This window comes from Pinus tabuliformis, chromosome 9 (genome assembly GCF_031772625.1).
Source record: "Pinus tabuliformis cultivar Carrire ecotype Pingquan chromosome 9, CPIR1, whole genome shotgun sequence".
Lineage (NCBI taxonomy): Eukaryota > Viridiplantae > Streptophyta > Pinopsida > Pinales > Pinaceae > Pinus > Pinus tabuliformis.
This window is the reverse complement of record NC_142307.1, coordinates 918,397,524-918,415,674: the sequence shown is the minus strand read 5'-3', so window position 1 is coordinate 918,415,674 and position 18,151 is coordinate 918,397,524. Positions and strand designations below refer to the sequence as shown.

At 37.1% G+C, this 18,151-nt stretch overlaps 1 protein-coding gene across 1 annotated transcript; it reads right to left on the bottom strand.

The window, feature by feature from the left end:
- Window positions 1-9,102: 9,102 nt before the first annotated feature.
- LOC149151738 (putative xyloglucan endotransglucosylase/hydrolase protein 5) lies at window positions 9,103-10,658 on the bottom strand. The gene is made up of 4 exons (XM_089440280.1): window positions 10,273-10,658; window positions 10,091-10,191; window positions 9,766-9,962; window positions 9,103-9,652 (listed from the first exon to the last, which is right to left on the bottom strand). Exons 1-4 carry the CDS (start codon window positions 10,589-10,591, stop codon window positions 9,241-9,243), a joined length of 1,029 nt encoding a protein of 342 aa, XP_089296406.1. The 5' UTR covers window positions 10,592-10,658; the 3' UTR covers window positions 9,103-9,240.
- Window positions 10,659-18,151: the final 7,493 nt, after the last annotated feature.

Sequence of the window (18,151 nt, the reverse complement as noted above, 5' to 3'; positions counted from 1 at the left end):
TGCTTCTACAAGTATGGTTGGCCTAATAATACATCACAAACATCAAGGGGAGAAACGTCACATAATACCTCATCCGTGAAGGGTTTGATGTTGTATGGAAGGCAACATTGTTGGCTCACGTGCATATCACATCCTTGGTGAAGCCACCCGATTGTGTATGGTTGTGGGTGTGATGTGGTCGGTAAGACCAGCCGCTTCACACCCTCTGCTACAATGAGGTTCATTTGTCTCCCACAGTTGACAATGAACTGTAGTGGGGAACCCTTTACCCACATATGGGAGTGGAAGAGACGCTCCTCCTCCTTTGGATCTTCGGGTTCCTCCTTCTTGATATTTGTGGTGGTGACAGTGGCATTGGGCTCTGCATCAATAATCTGCTTCCCTTTGTCATTCCACTTGTCGGGTTTCACTCAGAGTCAGAACATGCATCTGATTATGAAGCCTTCAGTTCAGCCACTAGTGACTGCTTGGCCTGACACTCACTTGTGTTGTGGGTGGAGCTCTTATGGAACTCACACCACTTTCCCATGTCCTTCTTTGGCTTCGCAGCATTTTCCTTCACTTGTGGCCTTGGAAATTTGTCCTAGGCCATCCCACCTTGGATTTGTCCTTTCTTCTCTGGTTTGGGGACACCTTTCCCTTGCTTTGGATTCACAGATCCAAAGTCTCGTTTCTTCTGTTTAAACTTCTGCTCGATCTTGATGGCATATTGGTATGCCATGCCAAGGGAGGATATTTCCAGGAACTCCATCTCATCCTGGATGTATCTAAGTAGGCAGCTATGGTACTTGAGAACCAAATGTTTCTCAGAATCGTTGATACCCAACTTCGTGTGAAGGGTATGAAAAACATTGGTAAACTCTGGCACATCTTGGTCCCTTCCCTACAGTGGTGTGGTCCACTTTATGTATTTCTCCTCGTAGCTCCCAACAAGGTAGTGCTTCTCCTTGATGGCATCCCAGAATGAATTCCAAGTGGGAGCAGCTAAAAACAGTGAGGTCGTACTTTCATCCTTCTTCTCATAATAGGTTTCCCACTAGTCCTTGACATGGGGGGCAGCTTTGAGAAGAGAAAAATTAATCTTTTCTCAGCTGGAAAAATCATGAATAGAAAAATACCCTTCTAGTAGATTCAACCATTTATCTATTGTGTCTACATCTATTTGGCCTTAAAATATGGGAATGTCAAAGTTTACATATACCTTAAAAGATGTGAAGCCTCTAGAGTGGTTGTTGGATGTGGATGCACCGCCCATGGGCAACCATTGAAGGACCTAGGCAAAGCTATCCATCATTGCATTCCTATGTTTCTCGAGGGCCTCCTCGAGCAATATTTTGATAGGATCTCCTACTCCCTCGTCTTTCTTTTCTTCCCCCATGGGAGGTCGTCGAGATTTCTGAGGATGGTCTTGCAAAGGTTCGACCAGTTCGAGCCCTAACTCCTTATATCCCGACCTTGTTGGGGACATGCAAAGAAAAATAGAGAAAGAGCAGACCGCTCTCATACTACTAATCCGAATTTAAACAAGAACGCAACAAATTACAGATATAACCATAAATACAAAGATGCAGCAGAAATAACACTATCTTTCATTAATATCAAATAATGAAATATGCTTACAAACAGAATGGAAATGAGACTAGCTCGAGCGATGATAGCTTATCTCTGAGAAGAGATGTGGTGGCTACATGCCTATGAACTGAGTTACAATGAGGCTCAAGGGCCTTTTTATTGTTAAACAATAAGAGAAAACTCTAAACAACCAAAACCCTAAATCGAGGAGATATAACATCAAGAGTTTATGGGCCCCTTTGGGGTCATATTATCTCCATTTGACGCACATGATAGCTCATTGGAAAGATATCTCCAAGGAATACAACTGAAAATGTGATTTCAATGAAATTTCTTGGAGGAATATTGCTTGAACAACGTTGTTTAGGGCCTCAAAATGGCTTTGGAAGTTCAAGACCCGAAAACCTTCCAAAAATAGTAAACTCTGCTACAATTAAAGAAATTAAAAAACTGAAAGAAACAATGGTGGGGGTCCATGTGGAATAGTCGGGTGGCCACCAATATCCACCTAGATCAACATTTGGTATGGTCATGTATGATTGTTGTTATATTGATATGGTTATGACTATATATGTATCGTGTTAATGTGGACTGATCTTGCAAATGAGATAAGCCTCCCCTAAACATCAATGAGGTATGGATTTGAGTTTGGTACCTATTTGGTTTATTTGACATGGTACACTCATATGAATAAGAGAATCAGAGGTGACGATAAAAATGGTAGACTACAGTTCCCATTACTCTCTCTATAGATCGGTTGGGTAATAAGGAGGAGAGGATTCTCCTGGTATAGTAGATATATTGAGGAGTTTGAGGGCAAAGATCAAAAGTTGCAAAGAGGACAATGAAAGGTTGATTGCGGCTCAAGGAATACTTGCAAGAGCTTAGGAAAAGAAGGTAGAGGTCAATGCATTTATTCTTCAGAGCTTCTCAGAGTTGCAGAGATAGGGACAGTTAAGGATCAATTAAGCATAGGAAGAGAAAACTAATAGACCTTACGGTTGTAGGTCTTGGTCAAGATACAGGTTGGATAGAGAGGATATAGTTAGAGGTGGTGGGTTATTGGATATGTCTGACAAGAGGACTGGTATGTATGGGCATCATTATAGTTCCTCATCCAATAGACATCATCACAATCATCATTGTCATCATCCTTATAGGAGGGGTGAGCACTTATCTGAGGAGTTCAAGAAATTCAAGTCACCTACATTTGATGGAGTGATGAAGAAGTTATAAGATGCAGAGGTATGGTTGCTTGGGATGAAGAAATTCTTCAGATTACACAACCATTCAGAGAACATGAAAACCAAGATAGCCACATTCAATCTCAAAGGGAATTAAGATATTTGGTGGGAATATGTGAATAATGTCAAGGGAATTGAGGAAGAAGAGTTAATTTGGGATGATTTTGAGAGAATCTTCGTGAATACGTACTTGTCAGAGAGGTACTATGATGACAAAGCTAAGGAATTTTCTGAACTGCAGATGGGTTCTATGGCAGATGATGAGTACACTAGAAAATTCCTGGATCTATTGAGGTATGTTCCTTATCTCAACGATGAGAAGGCTAATATTCATAGATTCATCAGTGGGCTGCCAGCAACATATAGAGACAAAATTGAGTTTGATGAGCCTATATTATTGTAGGAGGTCATCCGTAAGTTGAAGCATTGTTACGAGCAGTCAAGCCGCAAAGCTAAGCCTAAGCACGACTTAAAAGGAAATGATAATATTAAAGGGAAGTGGCCATCGAAGTGGGGAATACCTTAGGATGAAGGTGAGGAAGAAAATGTGGTTCCTTACAATAATTCCAATGCAGTTGAGAAGGGACATGGGTCGCAACTTGGAGAGCAGAAGAATAGAGGGGATGGCAGGGGACCATTGCAATGTTGGTGTCACACCTCCTTCTCTAAATACCCATACAGAAACTTGAAAATCTTCCAAGCAATAGTTCTATAAGTAATTTTTTTTTCTTTACCTTTTGGCACCATATAAGATGGATAAGAACATTTTATTAAAGTATATTCTAATGATTAAGGGTGAAAACATATTGCAATGTTATATTTTTTTGCCATGGCTATCATTTTATTTACAACATAGGATTGTTTATGAATTTCATGTAAAAATGAATTTGGTTAGATACAATAACCATGCCCTTATTATAGTACTCCTATAGTGCTAGGTTTAGTTTCTCCTACAATTTTCCTTGTATTAATGGCGTGAAAGTATATATGCCCCCATCATGTCATACTTTAATGTATTAGCCCCTCCTTTAATCTCACATGTACCTAATTGTCGCCTCTACCACTCATACCCTTCCAGCGCATGGAATTCACATGATTGTCATGTTCCTCCTTTGACTCGTTTCCCCTTCTCAAGGCAATCTAATATCAACAGTGTCTGTGGCTTGTTCACATAGCAACGGTCCTCTTACAATAATCCTTTAACCTAATCCCTTTTTGGTTTATACCTCTCACTAAACTGGTTTTCACTCTTTTTTGTTGCAGCGAAGGGTGTGCCATGGCTACCTGGCCTCTGCTTTTCTACGAAGGTGGAAATCCATGCATTTCCTAGCTCGTTCAATGAGCGTTCTCTCGGCACGCTGCCCTCTCATGTATCTGGGTTGTTCTTGTCATGACTATATATATATATATATATATATATATATATATATACTTACTCCTGGTTTGAATTGATGTCGATTTGAAAGTTGCAGGTGTTTAACATAATCCTTTATATTTCATGGTGATGCAGGGCCTCTTGGAGGAGAAAATTATTGTGGACCATTTCCTACTGGTATGCTTCCCTCACCTCACAGGTATAATGTTTTTGCAAGACCCCAAGTCCTTTTTTTTTCAATCATATGTTCACCTAGTTTATTTAGTTTATTGAAATGTTCATGGTTTCTCTATAGGGTCTCAGGGTTTTCCCCTCCTTGACAGTGCTTTACCTAGAAAATTTCAGTGACTTGGGATTTAATAGCAACACGCATTCACAGGTAATAATCATTTCCTCTAGCCTCCTTAGTATAGTCTTATTCCAATCCCAGTGTTTGATTCTTGGGCTTCACATTTGACTTTTGGGTTGTTTCAATGGCTAGATCCCAGGCATGCAGAGGAATTACTCACTTCCCATCATGAATATTGGAGGTAACTGTGCTTAAAAACCTTATTTAGGTTTTGGTTGGTTATGGGGATTTACTCTTTCTCAGGCCATCTCTAACTATCTTTTATTGACACTTTCTAGTGTTGGTAAGTAAGAGTTTGGTTTCTTCTTTTGTTGTGGATACTTGGACATTTCTATAACATGGGTCATGACCCGCATGTTGATTTATTTCCAGGTGGGTACCCTTCATGTGGTTTTCTCACAAGTTAGTCATTGCTTATCGAATTTGACTCTTGTTTCCTTAGTTTCCTCGGTCGCTATCAACCTCTCGGTTTTCTTGAAGACTTTTGTCTTTGTTTATAGTGGTTTCTATAATGTGCATAGATAACTCTTGCTCGTGTTGCCACCATTTGAAGCAGTTATAAATGAAAGTTTCCTCACACTATTCATAAGTGTAGTTTTAATATAGCCTCAATCATACTCTATGCTAGCTAAACTATTGATTTGGAAGTTTTATGTAATCTTATATTGTTCTCCTTTTTGTTACTAGGTTCATGTGTTGGACATTAGGCACAAACCTATATATGTTTTTTTTAAAAGGCTTGGTTCATTTTCCCTTCAGTGTGATTTGTAACAATTTAATATTATGAATTGATTTCTTACTGGGTTTTACTAGTTTCTCTTAGACCTTGTTCATCTTGAGATGGAAGCTTCAATAATTTTTCAATGTTTCTCTCTTATGATAATGAATTCTATATGGTATGATTATTAAGATAGTAGATTTGTTGTAGTGAGGAAAAATTCATATTTAGAGTAATTGCATGATCTGGATAAAGAAAATCATTTAACGTATGCATAGTGATATTATATGTACATTTTTCTTATTAATGGCCTCATGTGCCTGTATAATCTTTCTAGTTTCTTTTCTCTTCCCGAGAACAGAATGTTTGTTCTTCTTATATGTTAATGATGGCATAACTATTCACTGCTTTGCAATGATGCTAGTTTCATACCCTGTCCCCAGGGTGATTTTAGCTCCTGTTGGGTTGGTATGATTGTATGTGATTCCTATATAATCTCGTTATATACGATGTATAGGGAATTTACAAAACAACTATACTTTTTAGCATGCATTTTAATTTCACCACATACCATGCAACAAGCTTTGGCCTCAGGAAAATCAACCTGGATTAAAGATAACCTTTTTTCTTATGTATAGTAATTCTATTCTCATCACACACACATTACAAGTTGGCACGAGGTTCTTACCTCATCCCTTCCTTTCTATATAATAATTATTGGGTCTTGTCGTAAGGGTCTTACTCTGTTCTCTCCTTCATTCTTTTCGTTGTCAAGCAATGATTTATTTCTCACCTAGCCCCAACACTACTAGCATTGCATGCCTTAAGTATTCTGCCTAAATATAATTTTATCATAGGACAACCGTACCTGCCTAGATGGAAAGGGATGACCAAGCAAAATACTTGTGGTTCTAGAATACCCCTTTATGTGTTAAGTATCATATGACTACAGAAGCTAAGATAATCTTCACCTTAGTGCATCTAACCCAGAAATTTACTTCTACAGGACATAAAATCTTCTGAAATCAAATTCAAGACTTTTTCATGTTACTCTTATTTTACCCATAAACAAATAATTTATATTTTTCCTTCATCATGAAATCTGACTTTGACACTTACAGGAAATTCAACTCACATTTAAAATACCATTGAAGCATTTAATTGTAAACATATACAAAGTACCAATCCAAAATATTACAGTTCTGTTGAATATAATTTACCGTACAAGTTTATGCAAATTATTCACTTCCATTTTCATAAATTGGGTTGCTCTTTGAACCGTTTGAGCCATAAGGAATAACATGTAACAGAATTTCAATCCCCTTAGTTCATTTACTTTAAAATTAACATTCACTCCATAAATAATATCACGTAGAAGAAACTCATCCAAAACGTTTCATTAGCAACCTGAATATAAGGCGAGAATTACAAAAAAAAAGTAATGATGGCAACACCTAACTGATGTACTCGCTGGAAAATGTGAAGTGGGAAATTCTTTTCCTCCCATCCATGAACCAAGTGCTCTCTGGTTTCCCCCAAGCTGAGAAACGTGTTTTCTCTCTTCAGCCACCTCTTGTTGATTCCAATTCATGTCTCATATACATGATTGTTAGCAGTTGTTTCTTTGGGAGTGTCCTGCCTTTCAAGGGTCTTCTTATCCCCTTAGCCTAGTTTGTTTCCTCTTTTCCGTAAAAAGGCAAGGAAAATCTGTTTTTGTCTCCAATAGATCAAAAAAATTATTTTCTCTCCCACATATTTATTCCCTCAATTATTTATCTTCAACTAGGTGGATAATAATCAGATCAACAATATTCTCTTTCCCACATTTTCCAACTTTAAATCTTAACTATTTATTATAAAAATATTATCTAAATTCAGTTTTATTTTTGGTGGCCCCCAGCCAGTCACAACATTAGTTTTTAAAACATATATCCATAAAAATATTTACATGTAGAAAAGGGTGTTACTTTTTCTCCCTCTCAAAAGAACATTGTTCACGGTGTTCATTTTATTATTACTTGTCAAACTACTTTTACTGAAAAATCCTTGGGTACGCTTCATTCATTGAATCCTCCTGCTCCCATGTAGCCTCCTCAGGAGTAAAGTACTTCCATTATACTTTAACCTGAGCAACGACTTGATTCCTGAGCACAGTCTCTATCTGATCCAAAATATTGAGTTGCTTTGGCAGGAAGTCTCCTTCGAGTTCCACCTATATCACATTCCAGTCAACCACATGAGAATTATCATGGACATATTTTTTTAATAATGATACATGAAATACGTTATGCACTTTAATATGAGTGGGAAGATCTAGCTCATAAGCTACAGGTCCAACTCTATCCAAGATTTTGAAAGGTTCACAATAACGTAGGGCCAATTTAGCACAAGTTCTGGTTCAGAGTGTGCTCTTCCGGGGTTTTACCCACAAAAATACATGATCCCCAATTTTGAATTCCTTGTGCACCCTTTTCTTGTCTGCATAGCTCTTCTGTCAGTCTTGAGCTACTTTGATATTTTGGCATATTTTCCTCACCATGTGCTCCATTTCTTGCAATGCATCCAGTCCTAACAGTAGCTTATCCTCTGGTTGGTTCCAGCTAAGAGGTGTATGGCATTTTTTGCCATACAAGGCTTCAAAAGGACTCATTTTAATGCTATATTGGTAGCTGTTGTTATAGGAAAACTCTACTAAATGCATAAAATCTTCCCATTTCGTAGGCTGGTGCATGACATACATTCTCAAGATATCTTCAAGGATTTGATTTGTTCTTTCTTGTTTGGCCATTGGTTTGCGGGTGATATGTGGTACTGAATTTCAGTTGTGTACCCAGTCCCCCAAAGAGTGCCTTCCAGAACTTGGAGATAAAATTTGCATCTCTGTCTACCACAATAGCTTTTGGTACTCTGTATAGACGAAATATGTCCCTCATAAAAACACTAGCTATTTGAGCAGTCCCAAAAGTGGACTGTACTGGTATAAAATGAGCCACTTTCATCAACACATCTACTACTACCATAATAGAGTCATGCTGGCATTTTGTGTGTGGTAACCCAGTGATAAAATCAATTGAAATATTTTCCCACTTCCATTCCGGTACGGGTAAAGGATTCAATAATCTCGCAAAATATTGATGTTCCACTTTAACCTCTTGGAATTCCATGCATTGATTTAAATATTCTCCCACATCCCTTTTCATGCCGGGCCAAAATAATTTTTCCCTTAGTGAAGTAAGCATTTCCTGATATGAATGGCCTGCATAGAGTATTTTGTGGTACTTATCTAATATTGTCTATTTCAATTCCACTTTAACCTCTTGGAATTCCGTGCATTGATTTAAATATTCTCCCACATCCCTTTTCATGCCGGGCCAAAATAATTTGCATTTCCTGATATGGATGGCCTGCGTAGAGTATTTTGTGGTACTTATCTAATATTGTCTATTTCAAGGTACTCTCACTTTTTTAAAATTGAATTATTTATAATAGTTAATTAATAACATTTTAAAATTATATTAAAAATATATTATATTTATATTTATATATACCTTTGTTAGTTATTAAATTTACCGACCACTAAATAGACCTTCCGTTATAGTTTCCTGGCAGCCTCCAGAAAGAGACAGAGTCAGCAGAGCTCTACGGATTTCCAATGGTTTTTTGTGACGTGGCAGAACCGTCCTATTTAGCACCAAGTTGCGCACCCGCGGGCCGCGTCATATATACCGGCAGAGTCCGTGAGCGGTTTAAATTAATTAATTAATTAATTCATGATATTAATATCGAGTTTTGCTATTAATATTGATATTAATTAATTCATATAGATACCACCAGAATCCGACAATTATTTAAATAAATGAATGAATTCATCATATTAATAAAAATGAGCAATCTGTACATCAAATGCATATGATCGGACTAATTCATTTCAATATGGCGTCCGCTCTTAAGGTTGTGGTTATCTATATGAGGGCTCTGCAATTCAGATTGTATTCAATGCACATTCAGGCGGAGGTTTGGGAAATCTGGTTTTGTCCGTACAATAGTCATAAGCCATGTAATTTCTTCTCACCCATCTCAGCTGCCTCATTTGTTCTGCACTCAATCCTTTGCTGCCCAATTCCTCCCACCACTCTGAAGAGGGAGAGGATGGACAAAAAGGAGACGACTCAGAATCTCCCTCGCACTTGTGACCTTCAATATCGAAACCTTTGAAAGTGGCTATGAAAGGGGACTGCTTCCAGTTTATCTTAGATTTTCCTCCATCGGTGGCCCAGTCTTCACCATTCCATAGACTGGCAATAACTTGCATAGGCTTCGCTGACGGGTAAGGGACTCCCAAGCTCTTCTCAGAGTTTTTAAAGACTCTCACAACTACTACAGAGACCATGAACCTGCGTGCCAGAAAAACAACATTACACGAAGATTAATATATAACATAGCAACGACAACGTAGGTCGAAAATTCAGATATTTTATATGGAGGCGACCAGAAAGATGGAACATACAGTATATGGTGGCGGTTCCAAAGGAGAGAATAGGTGTGGAAGTCTGCGGTCGGATCGAACCAAAGCCTGATTCGGCTCTCCCGGTTGCCAACGCCGTTGACGAAGACGTTGGTGTGGAGATAATGAGGTTTTCCGGGTTTGTTTCCCAGAAACTCAAAGTCCACCTCGTCGTGCTTAGAGGTTTGTTGGGTAGAGAGCTGTAAATATTGAAAGAATCCACAAGGGCAAAGAAAATAATTATTTGAGTATAAGAAACAGCTGTTACATATATTCAACCATAAGCAATAGCAATATATAGCATAATGGTCAAAATAAGTCTACTCACATAGAAGGCAGTGACTGTCCCGGATGAATCGCCTGGTACCAATTTGATTCGTGTACTGAAATATCCAAACAAGTATTTGTTCTTGGAAGCGAAGCCTGAACCTGCAAGGCTACTGTTATCAGCCTATGAATAAAGTAACATCTAATTACTGGAAATGTTCATGTAATTTTGACATGTCATACCTGAAGATTGGTCCATACGGAGCTCCACCGAGCGACGGTTGTCCAGAAATTTTACAAGTTGGTTACCCCATGTGATATCGTAATTCTGGTCGAAATCAACGGTTGTGGCTGTGCGGTTTTGGTCCCTAAGCAGAGGGCGGGAGGAAAATCTTGCTGCAGAAGACGAAGATACTAGAAAAAAGGCCATTACCATAACTACTTGTATTCCCGTGGACGCAGAGAGATGGTGCCTAGAGCCATGCTTTTGGTAATGTCCCTGTTTTCTAATAATGGCGGTATAGCGATAAGCGCTGTCATCTTGACTGCCTGTGGATGCCATTAACTCACTAGGCTTTACTATTTTGAACACAGATGCCGTGATAACAAGGTGATCCGATTTGCGAACAAGCTGAATTTAATATCAATGAGTAAAAATGAGTTTTGAATTGAATTTATAAGGGCACGGGCAAGTTGGAAGAATAAAGGGCGAAAGGGATAGGAAGGAGAGTCAGTATGAGATGTCGTAAAAATTGAAGGCTGAGAAGAAAAGTCAGCCAGAAGAGTTTGGAACATTCCATGACACGACTTTGAAGAATGAAGGGTTGGAACAATGAAATGCACGTTGGAAAGCTTGTGAATATTGAATAATTCCGTTCAGAGTTTCAAGACAAAATGGAATTTTTAATTGATCAAAACTCTAGCCTGTCGTGTTGCAGACGGGAATCTGATTCTGCATAGAGACTATTACATAATTATGGCGGCGACACAACAAATTGTGTGCCGTGTTCTGCCATCGTTCTTCCCTTACAACCACAAACCCAATGGTAATGTCATCGCACAAATATTATAACGACACTAGTACACGCGGAGAGACAGCAAATTATGTACCATCGCAGAAATATAAGGACACCAGTAAACGCGGAGAGACAGCAAATTATGTGCCGTAACAATCACGAACCTGCTGGTATTGTTCCTCTCTCCAATATAGCTGTGCCTAGCTGTCAGAGGGTCCCCACGCCCTCTTCGCCCCCACAAACACAACTGGAGTTAGGACTAGATTATTTAGCGGATATATCTTTTCGAATTATTACGGTTATAATTTGTGTTTGAAAATGAAAAAAGTCTACCTCTCATATTAAAATTTGTAAAGTATCAAATTTAATTGTCAAATTCATTCTTTTTTATTGTCCTATCCTATCCATCAACTCAATTGGCACACAGATAAACGGCTCCACTGAAATTTGACGAAGCTTAGGAGTTCAACGTTTAGAAAACTTTGTTGTTAACTCCACGGCGGCCGCCCACGACAACGTCTTCACAGTGAGCAGAAGACATTATTGTATTCTAGACGGAACTTGGAAGTTTGACCGTGGGAACGAGACTAGTCTCTTTCAAGAGCACGTGTTGTAATCTTTCAAGATTGGAATTCCAGGTCATGAATATACGGCACAGTTTTTCTATTTCTACACGTGTGCCAACGTCTAATGACTGAGTTAATTGAAGTACGACTCGTGCCCATACACAGCGCTTGAAGTACGACTCTGGCCAATACACAACGCCGATAGTAGCTTCGTAACGAAGTTTTCAACAAACGCGACAGCTGGTTAACCAAACTTACGACTGTTGCCATTGCCAGGGCGCCGATAAATATCTTTTCCACGCGAAGTTTTCAACGGTTAGCCAAATTTTCAAATAATATATTGTAGTAGTTGAGCTATTAAGAAGCATCGAAAATTTTCAGATAATAAGTTGCAGCAGTTGAGATCTCAAGAGGTCTCTCATTTCTTAGCAATTAAAGTTATGTGGCGAAATAAATATCTTTACGTTTCAAAGTATTCGCATATATTAGGTAGGTATAATATTAGCAATAATCACATAAGTTTTAAGGTTGAAATATAATAAGAAATTGGGAAAATAGTTATTTTAAATTGTTAAATTTGCTGGATGCATATATATTTACTCCTCATTTATATTTATTCCCCGGGCATACCATAAAAAATCATCTCCATTATCTCCTCATTTTATCTAGTTGGATTGGAAGTTCTCTCTTGTCGTAAAGAAGAGGTGGATGGGGATTAAAGCATTGGGGGAGATCTGGGTGGGCGTTGAATGTAAAGAGTTTTTGGTGCATTATTTTTGGATTTAGTTTATTGTAGAGTAAATCATTGTAGGAAAATATATAAAAGGTCCTTCTATAGGTGTGGATTAGAAATACTGCTAGATCCACTAAAAATTGCTTGTACATTTGGGATGGCTTCATGAAATTGAAATTTAGATTCATTAAAAATTACTTGTACATTTGGGATGGCTTCATGAAACTGAAACATCGATTGCTTAACAATCTTCGATGGGATATTAGTTCAGATACAAACATTGATATGGATTTAGATCTAATTCGGGGTTTACAAGGTAACTATATGTTGCCTTTAGAGACCATCCAACATTTACACGATTGCCTTTATCAGATGTGGTATATGAATGACCTTTTGGGTCTATATATCAATGAGCTTTTGGGATTTATAGGTTCTTTGGCAGAGATTTGGGATGCATATAATGACTATCTTAATGGAGCGAGCATCATGTTCACGGAAGGGGCTGACACAGTCACTTGGAGTGGTAGAACTACTGAGGATAATATATATACTAATGATGTTTATAGTCATATAACTCCTCATTTGTTGACCCCGATGATTAGATGGATTCGGAAAATCTAAAGTTGGAATATGCCTCAAAAATTAAAATGCTTTGGATGGCTCGTGGGACATAATAAGATTCTCACTTGGGAGAATCTAGCAAGAGGGGTTTCCATGGTCGGGGCTGGTGTCACTTGTGTAGGAGAGACACTGAAAATACTATCCACTTATTCCTCCAATGTCCATTCATTGTTTCCATATGGATTGGAGTTTTACATAGATTAAACAGTATGGTTGGTTGGATACACACTTCTATAAATGATTGCATTATAAGATAGTATAAAAAATGTAAGACCAAAAAAAATTCTCCCCTTCTTTATCTTTTAGGGTATTTGGAAATGTAGGAACACTCAATTTTTATAATATTCCCTTCTATATATGCACAAGACTTGCAACATAATATGCACATACTACAGGGAATTTAGAACTGTGGGTAGAATGGGGATAAACAAATATTTTCAACCAATTGATTGCTAGAGGAAATATCCTATTGGATTTTTCGATGGGGCCGCACAAAATATGGTTTGCGGTTGTGGTGCATATATTGTTATGGCTCTGAAACATTATTATCTTTCAACTGGAATAATGGCACAGGGACCGCACAAAATATGGTTTGCGGTTGTGGTGCATATATTGTTATGGCTCTGAAACATTATTATCTTTCAACTGGAATAATGGCACAGGGACCAATACCAGGGTAGAGATCACGACACTTTGGGGTCTTATATATTGTGCTCGATGGTTAACACTTGAGACTATATGTGTTTTTGGGTACTCTAAAGTCACTATTGGCTCGGTCAATCGTAGGTTCAAGTTCGATCCTCGACTTCTATCCAATTGGCTTCGTCACATCCAGACTTTGATTTCACTTCTCAAAGACCTCTCTTTTCCCCATACATACCATGGGTAAAACAATATTGTGGATGCCTAATCTAAGTTAGGTTTGTCTCATTAGATGGGTGTGATAAGCTATCAAGCTTATTAATGTAGAAGATCCATTAGTGTTGGTCAGATACTTGTTTCATGAACTCTTTTCTTTTGGTTTTGTTTTTTACACATACTTATTGCATCGCCATGTTTAGATACATTTTGGTTGTTATGCTCAGATCCACATTTTCTTTTTTTGTCGTGTTGTAGTCAATGGGTTCATAACACTCATGGATTTATTTTTCATATGATGATGTATTTCTAGAAATAATATTCCACATATGTATTGCTCTCAAAATGAGGTATTATGTTGACATACAAAGGATCTGGAGGTGTGCTCTGATATATCAAAACATTAGAACATTTAAACTGGTTTTAATAATATAAAACTCATTGATTTTTCTTTCCAAAAAAAGAATTTGTTAAATTTGCACAATTTGAGTTTTGTGGGGTTTTTAAGGGTACTAAATTTATTTTTGAATTCCAAAATACAATTTAAATGATGAAATATTACGATCTTACTAAGAATAGTGTTACTCGTTTCTGGAAAAAAAAAAATTGCCTCATTGGATTGTGCCCATAGGTAAAAGTGGTTGATATACTTTGATGGGACCCATTTTCTACCCCTAAAAAAATATTTGTTTATGGAATTGATCAACTTATTCATATATATTTAGTTACTAATTTAAGCGACAACCACATATTTAAAATTGGTTGGTGTTAGTCTTTTTCTAGCCTTAAAAAATTAATGGCACCAATAGATATATATCAATCACATTTACATATGTCATTGTTGCTAATTACCCACTCTCATGTGTGGGGAGGATTAATAGACCATGAGTGACTTTGGTTGACTTTGGTTGAAAAGGGTTGACTATGCTTGTTCATATTTAGTTGTAGTTCACCATGATAGACTATGTTTAATCATCTTTTGAAATGTTAATGATGATGAACTATGGTTAATCATGGTTGATTTGGGTAGACCATGGTCATTCGTGGAAGATCATCCTAACCATGGGTAACCATGGTTAACTCTATATGGCATGGTAAATTATGATTGAGAATGTTTGACTATGGTTTACCACGTTTGACCATGTTCATTATGGATGACCATGTGGACTATGTGTGGCTACATCACGGGGTTTTCACCTTGTCAACCAATATCTTACCACCTTCAATCATTAAATGTGGTTTTAAAATTGTTAAAAATGTACTTCATATATTTTAGGCACTATGAGGGGATGTCAGATAGGGTGCTTATAGGCAATAAGGGATACAAAAAGAAATGTTTGGTTCACTTAAAAATATGGGACATATGTTAAAAATAAGGAACATATGTTAAAAATAAGGGTTATTTTTATTAGAAAGATGTATTGGGAGAGGGGATTCGACACAAGGATTTTGGGATGTTTTTATCAATATTTAGTAAGATTAAAGATGTTATTTAATATCTAATGAATATGGATTCTATGACACAAGATGACTAAATGGAGACCGTGCAAGCCACATATGACTATGGTTGACCATGTTTGACTACATTTGGCCTTGGTTGACCATGTTTTAACTATGGATTGATGATCTATAAACTACCATGGATATTCAATTGCATTGTTTGTCACAATTGATCTATTAAAATTAACTGAAATTTATAACATGAAGGGTTAAATCCTTTATATTCTATATCGATTATTATGGATTTTTTGTTTATGCATGTAATAGATAAAATATGGAAAATAGATAACAAGTGAGCACAGTCCTCTCAAACCAAAATGAACACCAACATGTGCTCTAGGAAACCCTTACAAGAGAAAACCCAACTAGAAATTTAAATTCATTTGCTCTCATTTTTTCGAGATGGAAATGATGCAAGTATAAAGAAAAAGGCACTATAAAGTTGTTTGAGACCCATGATCCTTGATCTCCTATAGAACATGAACCCCCAATGTTATTATCTCTCTATCAACACTCAACTACTTTACGCTAATATGGAATAAAAAAGCAAGCAAATAGAATGGAACCCATTTTCCTCCTAGTGGCCTAGTTCTATAAAGTAGATTGATAGCCATCTAAGTGTTAAGTTCCATTTCTTTCAAATCTCAATTAGAGTTACAAACTTGACCCTTATAGATTCTTCTTTGTAATATCTAGTGGCTAGCCTCATTTCCATGAGTAATGGGTTCACATGGCATCCTCTCGAATAATGGTGTAGAAAATAGGAAGGTCAATTTATGGGTGGCATAATGTTTGCATACAGACTCCATTTAACGTCTCTCTTGAATCATTGGAAATCGATTTGAGTGTAGAATAGTTTTATATGGTTTGGTGCAAGCAAGAGTTTTTGGACCCGAAAAGATTTCTTTCATACCTTAATCTTCCTCTATAAGGTTTTCAGACCCCAATTGCCCAAACTAGGACTTGAAGGTGAAAATGAGCGTGTAAGCTAATTCCTTGAATTTTTCCATTCTAAAAGAATTAATATGGATGAAAAAAATATAATGACTAATATGGATCATAACTCCCCATTTTTGGAGGATTTTGGTCCCCATAATATTTTATTAAATTAGGCTAGAAAAATTTTCCCCTAGCCTCTCCCTCGAGTTTCCTTGGAAGTTTTACTTTTAACCCAATTTATGAAAGGTCATGATACCCCTATCTAGTAGTTATAGATCACTTCTATGAAAATGTATCCTTTGCCAGCTATTCATGAGCATCTTGTGCTAAATCATTTATGCGAGGTGGGATTTTCTCCTCTTCCTAATCCAACATCGAAGGCTTATAGAGTTTAAGATTTTCCACATTCACCATTGAGTGAAGGTGCATGTCGAAGGGTAGACTGAATCTATAAATATTAAGTCCCACTTTTCTATATCTTTAAAGGAAAATATTGTAGAGGCTTAACTTTCTTACCAATACCATGTAGCCTCTCCTAATTTAACTATCACCACACTTTGTTTCCAATTCTAAATGACCTCTATGTCCTATGTTGATCCTGCCAAGGTTTATATTTTTCCTATGACTTATTCAATGCCTCTCGCACTTATAAATGTAATTTATTTATAGTCTCAACTAATTGTTTTCTTCTCTTAAATCATGTGATGTGAGATCCTCGCTCACTCATCTTTGTTGTCCATATAGTACACCTAAAGATGAAGGTGGAAAATATCCAAAAAATGTTTCAAATGGTGATATAACTATTGAAGTGTGGACACCTTTGTAGTAAGAGTGTTGTATACAAACCAAATTTTCATACCAAGTCTTCACATGTTTTTGCTTATAACACCTTAAAAATTGTACCAAATTCCTATTAACTACTTCTATTTTCCCATATGTTTATGGATGAAATGTTATATAGCTCTTCAAGTTTGTGTCCATCCTCTCCCACAGTGTCGTCCAAAATGCACTAAGAATTATGGTGCACCTATCTAAAATCATGCTTCATTGCATTCCAAATTGCACCCAAACCTATTCAAAGAACAATTTTGTTCTTTCCTCCTGGTGGTATTTTTGCAAGGAATGAACACACATATTTTTTAACCTATCAACTACCATGAATAGTTAGTCATGTCCATTTTTTATTGTTCCTCAACCTCTCACAAATTCCATGGAAATTATTTCCCCAAGGATGAATTGGTATAGTTAAGGGATGTTATAGACCCATTTCATTTTACTAGGATTGTTGATATAATGAACCATAGATTCTTTAATGAACCTAGCTACATCTTCTTGTGCCCTAGGCCAATATACATAGTTATGCAACTGGCCATTGTCTTCCCAACATAAAATGACTTATAATCTTGGAGGTGTGAACCTCTCTAATCAACTGCAATTTCCCACATTTACGAACACATAGCTTAGTTGGCCTATAGAGTAACCCATTTTGGAGATGATAGTTAATTGTGCTATCATCATTGTCCACTCGAGTCATGCCCTATAGCTATTGCACACCTACTTGAAGTTCTTCTCTTCTATATATGTCTCATTATATGCATAATGGATGAGAGGCTCGATGTGCATCAGAGTTTTAAAAGCTACAATTTTTTTATGTGGGTGTCCTTCAAACCATGTTAGCAAACTTGTTTTTACTACCCTTCTCATACTTGACCACTAAATGAAACTATTGTAATAAACCTATATACATATAATGCTTGGTTTGTTGTAACTTCCTCTACACCTATAGGTACCATAATGAATAGTGATTTGTGTGGATGATGGTCTCTTTACCCATAATATAGTGTTTCCAATTTTTTATGGCATGTACCAGGGCATATAGATCCTTGTTA